The sequence below is a fragment of the Sceloporus occidentalis genome, unplaced genomic scaffold (genome assembly GCF_023333645.1).
Source record: "Sceloporus occidentalis isolate IW3139 unplaced genomic scaffold, rSceOcc1.0.p SCAF_4, whole genome shotgun sequence".
NCBI classification, from domain to species: domain Eukaryota; kingdom Metazoa; phylum Chordata; class Lepidosauria; order Squamata; family Phrynosomatidae; genus Sceloporus; species Sceloporus occidentalis.
In genome coordinates, this window is record NW_028316984.1 from 142075720 (window position 1) to 142083294 (window position 7575).

Sequence of the window (7575 nt, forward strand, 5' to 3'; positions counted from 1 at the left end):
CCTGGTGAATAAGGTTTGGTTTCCAGACTTTTGATCACTCCACCTTGACAATATCCTTCTTGAACTGTGGTGCCCAGAATTGGACGCTGTGTTCCAGCTGTGGTAAATACAAATATACAGAGGAAAGTGGGAGGAGGATATACACAGGGGCACATGCACACAAACACTGTATATTAGATATATACTACCCATGCGCAAAGAGAGAGAGGATACTATGTGCTTCAATTCAGCTGCAACTTTTGGTGATCCTATCCCAGCCTTTCTTGTGAAGACTTCTTCTTCAGAGGTTTGCCATCACTTTCCTTTGAGGCCGAGAGAGTGTATGACTTGCCCAGGGCTACCCAGGCATTTCCATAGCTGTGCTAATATTAAACCCTGGTCTCCCAATCTCCTGCTCCAACACTCAAACCACTACAACGCCAAGTTGGCCCTAATGCTAGATACACACAGTGGATTTCTAGCAGAAGCTAGTGCATAAAACATCTCCATTGTTTGCAATGCTTGGGCAGATATTTGGTCCAGATACCTGCGATTTCCCTTTCACGACATAAAGCAACTCCAGAAAATAAGGGTGCTGGTGGTGGTGGTGGTAGAAATAGACTGAGCAAAGAAGGGTTAAAGTAGACTAAGAGGTGGGGGGGGAGAGAAGGGTCCTGGCTCCCATATCATGATGCCCCCAAACAAAAACAAGTGTATAATGCACATTGTGCGTAGAGCCGGTGTGGTGTAGTGGTTTGAGCACTGGACCAGGACTCTGGAGACCAGAGTTTGAATCCCGCCTGGGCCGTGCAAAGCCATGGGTTGACCTTGGCCAAGTCACACACTCTCAGCCTCCGAATTCCATAGCACTGAGAATTCCATAGCACTGAGGTATGGCAGTGAAAGTGCTGTCAAAACAGGTTATTTCTGCAGTGTGGATGCAGCCCTTTCCCACCCCAGCTGACATGGCAGGCCTAGGTCCACAAGGAAGGGGCTGGAGGAGAGAGAAGCCCTTTCTGCAGCCGCTTGTGGGGGGAGGAGAGGTTGCCCCACAGATGGAGGGATTTGGAGCCATAATCAAAATGCAGATGGAGGAAACATGCCAATGGCCTTGGGCTCTAAGCCACTTCCAGGAGGGGACTGGAGCTCTCCCTTCCCTTCCCCCAGTTCTTCCCTGTTTCTGCCTTCATTAAACCTCTTGGTGCTATTTTGGAAACCATAATTTGTTTTTTAACAATTTAAACCTTCCTGATGCATTGACTCAAAGCAACTTTCAAAAAGAAAGGAAGGGTTGCTCCTCCTCTCCCTCAATCCCCTCTAAAGAGTTTATCACACAAAGGAGTTTATCTTGTGAACATCCCGGGAAAGTTGCATAATTATGCGTAATGATTTTGCACAATGTGGCACAAAACCCGCCATTAAAGTGGTCACAAAGAAGCATTAATGCGCATCTTTTTACTTTTGGGATTTTAGTGACAATGCATTTCTGCTGTCACTTTATTTGTGCAGTTGCATGTGATCATCCTTTGCGCAGTCACTCACTCGCCATTGCTGCTTCATTTGGGGATGCTTTCAATGCTCTTTAATCTCTCTTTAATGCTGCAGTCAGCCCCAGTGTGATCAACTCCATCTGTTGTTTTATATCCAGGGGTTATATATCATGTTGGGCAAAGTGCAATGCCATCCCAAATCCACAAAAGAGTGACGACACCTGCATTGTGGGCCGACCACAATCCAGAAAACATTTCATGCTGCACGCTTTCCAAACTGCGCTGGCTTCTTTGAAAGCAGCCAAGCCTGCCTTGGGCCCCTCGACTCCCGAGGGAGCGGCCTTTGGGAGCTCCGGCGGCAGCCTCCGCGGGAAAGAGGGAGCCTTTCTTGGGCCAAGCAACACCCACAGTCCCCACCAGAGAGAGAGAGAGAGAGAGAGAGAGTCCGGGCCAGAAGAGGACTGAAGCCCCAGGCAGCCCGGGCTCCCTCTTGGGTCGTGTGCCGGAGGGAGGCAAGGATGGGGGGCCCAGGGGACGGAGGGCAGAGGGAGGGAGGGAGGGAGGGAGGGAGGGGACACGACGGGCCTCTCTTCCTCCCTCCCCCGCCCTTGTCACACACACCACACACCACACACGACCCAGCCCGGTCCCTGCGCTCCCCTCCGCTTCCCCGCCCCAGCCTTTCCCCAGGGCAGCCCCAACTCCCTCCCTCCCTCCCTCCCTCCCTCCCTCCCTCCCTCCTCCAGACTGGCTGGGAAAAGACTGGCATTGCCCTCCAAGAAACTTCCACTTCCCTCGCTCTTCCTCTCCCTTCCCTTCCACTCCCCCCTTCTCTCTCTCCTTTGCTCTCCATCCCTTCTTTCCTTTCTCCCTTCCTCCCTTTCTTCTTTCCTTTCCTCTCCCTCACTCCTTCGTTTTCCTTCCTGTCTCCCTTTCTTCCTTTCCTTCCCTCTTTGCCTCCCCCTCGTTCTTCCTTCCCTCCCTCTCTCTCCCTACTTTCCTCTTTCTTTCTTTCTTTCTTTCTTTCTCTCTCTCTCTCTCTTCTTTCCTCCCTCCCTCCCTCCCTCCCTGTCCCTAAACTGTGGGGAGAAGTCTCTTCTTGCGGGCAGAGTGCCCCTCTCCTTCTCCTTCCCCTTCCCTCCTCTCCTCCCCTGGCCCTCCGCCGGGACTCAGCCGGGGCCGGAAGGCGGAGCGGGGCTGCCAAGGGCCCGGGGCTTCCCTGCCGGGCCTTGGGCAGCAGGGGGGACAGGGAAAGCGGGAGAGGGAGAGAGGAAGGGCTGCCTCGCCCGGCCTAGCAAACTCTCTCTCTCTCTCTCTCGGGGCCGAAGTAGCCAGGGCTGGGAGGGAGGGAGGGAGGGAGGGCGGCGGAGCCCCGGGAGAGAAAGGCTCCCGCTGAGGAGGAAGAGGAGGAGGAAGAGGGGAGGGCCGCTTGAGGAGCGCAGTCTCTGGAAAGAAGCCCCGCTCCTGATCCGGACCCCGACCGAGGAAGAAGAGCCGGGGGAAGCCAGCCAGCCAGCCTCGCCGGGGCTCCCTCCTCCTCCTCCTCCTCCTTCCCGCTCGCCAGCCCCGCCCCTTTGGGCTCCGGAGGCAGGAAGGAGGTCTGACTGGGAGGGAAGGGAAGGGAAGGGAGCCCAGGCCTCCGGGGATCAGGGGGGGCTTCTGGGGCTCTCCTCCGCCGCCTGCCCCCTGCACCTGTCGAAGGCTGCGCCCACACTGGAGGGAAAAGCCGGTTTGCTCCCGCTTTAACTGTTTGTCTGGCTCTTTGCTATGGAATTCTGGGAGTCGGACTTTGTTGTGGAGTTAAAGAGTTAAAGCGGGGCCAAACCGGGTAATTCCTCCAGCGCAGATGACCCTCCAGCCTTGGCTCCGCTCGGTCTCCCTCTTTCCCCCGACTTCCCGGACCTGAGTTCTAATCCGTGTCAAGGCCAGCTTGGCCAAGTCGCACTCTCTCAGCCTCCCAGGGAGGCAAGGGCAAACAGAGACAGCCCTGGAAGTCGGGAGGGACGGCAGGCAGCCAAGAAGGAACGGGGGCTCTCCCTCGGAAACGGCCTCAAGGCACACAACAACAACCACAACAACACAGGGGCAAGAGCCCTGTAGGGAAAGGGCCACGGGAAAAGGCGGCTAACACAACCAACCCTCGGAAAGAGGGGGAACACCGCAACCACAACCCACCCAGGCCCCTCCGCTTCGCAAAAGGCCAAACTCCGCAAACCCAACGCCCGCCGCTCGGCAGCCCCTTCCCTCCTCGGCCTCTTTAGCCTGCCTGCCTTGCCCTTCTTTCTTTCTCCCTCCCTTTCCTTCCTTCCTTCTTTCTATCCTTCTTGCTTTCCTTCCTTCCTCCCTTCTCTCTTTCTTTCTTTCTCCCTCCCGTCCTCCCTTCTTTCCTTTCTTTCTTTCTCTCTTCTCTTTCTTTCTCTCTTCTTTCCTTTCTTTCTATCTTCCTTCCTTCCATCCTTCCATCCTTCCATCCCGTTTCCTTCCTTCTCTCTCTCCCTCCCTCCATTCCTTCCTTTTCTTTCTTTCCTCCCTTCCCTTTCTTTTTCTCTTCCTTCCTTTCCTTCCCTTCCTTGCCTTCCTTTCCTTTTACCTTCCTTTCTACCTTCCTTCCTTCCTCCCTCCCTCCCTTTCATTCATTCCTTCCTTCCTTTCTCTGGGACAATCATCATCATCACCATCATCTTTTCTTTCCTCAGAGCCCTGGATGCACCAAACTCCTTCCATATATACAATAATAATCTACCAAATAAAATATATAGTGGCAGTGCTTTAAGTCTTTTCCTGGCTGAAGGCTGCTATGGAATTCTGGGAGTTGGAGTTTGTTGTGGGGTCCAGAGCTCCGCTCCGCTCTGGACCCACAACAAACTCCAACTCCCAGAATTCCATAGCAGCCTTCGGCCAGGAAAAGACTTAAAGCGATGCCAAACCGGGTTATCTCTCCAGTGTGGCTGCAGCCCTTGCTCCCCATCAGAGCCCCTCCGAAGGGGAGCCGAGGAGGGACCCCAGCTGCAGCCTGGAGAGAGGCGCCCTTTTTCCGTACCGGAGCCACGCGGATCTCCCGTTTCGCCTCCTTGGCTACTTACGCTTTCAGAGGGTTGTGAATGACAGTCGCCATTTTGCTACAATGTAACAGAATATTGTGTCTCGGAGTTCTAAAAGGTTCGCTCAGGGGAAGCGGGCGGCCAATCAGGAGAGGGGATACCGGCCCGGCGGCCAATCACGGCGCGGTGGGAGGAGCCAAGGTTCGGCGAGTTATTCGGGGAGCTGTCAAAGCCCAGAGGTCACTCCCCGCCCGGCTGGGCCAGCGGGCCTTAAAGGGACAGCGGCCTCGACTCAGGAGACCGCCACCCGTCCTCCTTTTCCCGGACGCGTCCTACATTTCGGCCTCCTATCCAGGAGGGATTCCAAAAGGTCTTCCGTTCCGAGCAGCGCTAAGAAGCATGGATTTAATGTTTTTATGACTTGGTCCTCCTTTTCCCGGACCCGTCCTCCATTTCAGACTTCCCTCCAGGAGGAATCCCAAAAAGCCTCCATTTTGAGCAGGACTAAGAAGCGTGGATTTAATGTTTTTATGACTTGGTCCTCCTTTTCCCGGACCCGTCCTCCATTTCACTCCTCTGTCCAGGAGGAATCCCAAAAGGTCCTCCACTTTGGGCAGGACTACGAAACATGGAGTTAATGTTTCCAGGAAGGTTTTTAGGGTGACCAGACTTTTCCCGGACCTGTCCTCCATTTGAGGCTACTCTCCAGGAGGAATCCAAAAGGTCCTCCATTCTGAGCAGGACTAAAGAGCATGGAGTTAATCTTCCTATGGCTTGGTCCTCCTTTTCCAGGACGCGTCCTACATTTCGGCCTTGTCTCCAGGAGAAATCTCAAAAGGACCTAGATTTTCTTTTTTCCTTATAATAATTTTATTTATAAAATACATTTACATACAATAAAAAAGTCGCCGTCGTTCTCATATCTTGAATCGTTATCATATTCAAACTACTTAAAACTAAAACTTCTTGGAGTATTAATATTAATGCCTTATTCTACTTAGTCTCTTGATTTTGCTCTTTTTCTAAAGCAGATAAGTAACATTTAACCCACATTTTAACTACTTTAACCTAGATTTTAACTTCTTCTTAGGATCTAGATTTTCAAGATGCATGGATTAATGTTTTTATGACTTGGTCCTCTTTTTGCCCGGATTGTCCTCCATTTCACTCTCCTGTCCGGGAGGAATTCCAAAAGGTCCTCAATTTTGAACAGGATTAAGAAGCATGGATTTAATATTCCTATGACTTGGTCCTCCTTTTCTAGGACACATCCTCCATTTCAACCTTCTCTCCAGGTGGAAATCCAAGCATGGATTTATACTTTTTATGAGTGTTTTTAGCTTAGGATGACCAGACTGGGTCCTCTTTTTCCAGGACCTGTCCTCCATTTTATCCTCCTATCCTGGAGGAATCCCCCAAAATTCTCCATTTTGAGCAGGACTAAGAAGCATATGTTTCATATTTCTATAGAATCATAGAATCATAGAGTTGGAAGAGACCACAAGAGCCATCCAGTCCAACCCCATTCTGCCATGCAGGAACTCTCAATCAAAGCATCCCTGACAGATGTCCATCCAGCCTCTGTTTAAAGACCTCTAAGGAAGGAGACTCCATTACACTCTGAGGGAGTGTGTTCCACTGTCGAACAGCCCTTACTGTCAGGAAGTTCCTCCTAATGTTGAGGTGGAATCGCTTTTCCTTTAGCTTGCATCCATTGTTCTGGGTGCTGTTCTCTGGAGCAGCAGAAAATAAGCTTGCTCTCTCCTCAATATGACATCCCTTCAAGTATTTAAGTGTTGTTGTTGTTGTTGTTGTTGTGTTTTCATGTCCTTTCCGACTTATGGAGAGCCTATCTGGAAGGGTTTTCTTGGCAAGGTTTGCTCAGAGGGGATATGAGGCTGAGACAGTGGGACTTCCCCAAGGTCACCCAGGAGAGTACCACAACAAACGACGCTTCCCAGAATCCCATAGCAGGGACCCATGGCAATTAGAGTGGTCTCAAACTGTGTTATTTCTCTAGTGCTGATCCAGTGGCCAGCTGGAGCGGGTCCATTTTGAATCTATTCATTCATCAATGTGAACCACAAATGGATTGTTTTATTTTATTTTGCAGCAAGAAAATGCAATCGGGGCAAATGTAACATGAACCATGCTCCGCTGCCGAATTGATCCATCGATCCGGATCGCAAAGCAATATATTTGTAAGTGGGAATGTGGCCACCAACTGCAGATCTGCATCATTGTCTGCAATGTTGGGGGGGGGGAGTGCAACTGCAAAAGATTTCCCCCCAAAATGAACCCTGTTACACATGCAGGAATATGTGGGATTTCTAAATTGAAACAGTCAGTCTTTGCAGAGGATCAGGGAGGGATCTTAGTGGGAGTGGTGAATTGATTTTGAATCTGAAGTTGAAGGCTTTCATGGCAGGCATCCATAGGTTTTTTTTTTGTTGTTGTTGTTGTTTGTGGGTTTTTCGGGCTATAAGGCCCTGTTCTAGAAGAGTTTATTCCTGGTCTTTTGCCTGCATTTGTGGCTGGCATCTTCAGGGGGGGAAAATTGGTTTTGAATTGATTCACAGATGAGAATCTCTCCATGCAAAAAACATAAGTGTGGCTAGCCCCCAAGTTTTCTGGAAGCGTTGCAATAACTGGAGTGACTCTGGAGCAAGACCAAATCAGGCCCCCCTTTTTCTTTCCCTTCCTCCTGGGCCAGGACTATCCTTCCTCCAAGGGCTTCTGCAGCCAGGCCACTCCTTACATAACTTGCCCTGGCTCTGCCTCTTTTTGTTCCACTCCAAAAAAACTTTCCTTTTTTCTCTTCCACAGATGATCCTCTTCTTTCTTTCTTTCTTTCTTTCTTTCTTTCTTTCTTTCTTTCCTTCCTTCCTTCCTTCCTTCCTTCTCTCCAGGATCACCAGGATTGTCTGCTTTGAGCATGTTGAGACCTGACCTCTGGGATCTCTTGGCCTTGAGAAAAGGAGGAGGAAGAGTTTTGCCAACTTTTTTGCCCTTCATTAAATAAAAAGACAAGTGCTCCCGAGTAACTAGATTGTGATGCGAAGGAG

General features: G+C 50.9%; 1 protein-coding gene across 1 annotated transcript in view; it reads right to left on the bottom strand.

Annotated features, from left to right (window-relative positions):
• Nucleotides 1-4667, bottom strand: part of DPF3 (double PHD fingers 3) — a 275329-nt gene extending 270662 nt beyond the window's left edge. Inside the window, exon 1 of the mRNA XM_089521811.1 lies at nt 4553-4667. Within this exon, the coding sequence (XP_089377937.1) occupies nt 4553-4584 (32 nt within the window). The 5' untranslated portion in view covers nt 4585-4667. The remainder of the gene's footprint in view (nt 1-4552) is intronic.
• Between the last annotated feature and the right edge of the window lie 2908 nt (nt 4668-7575).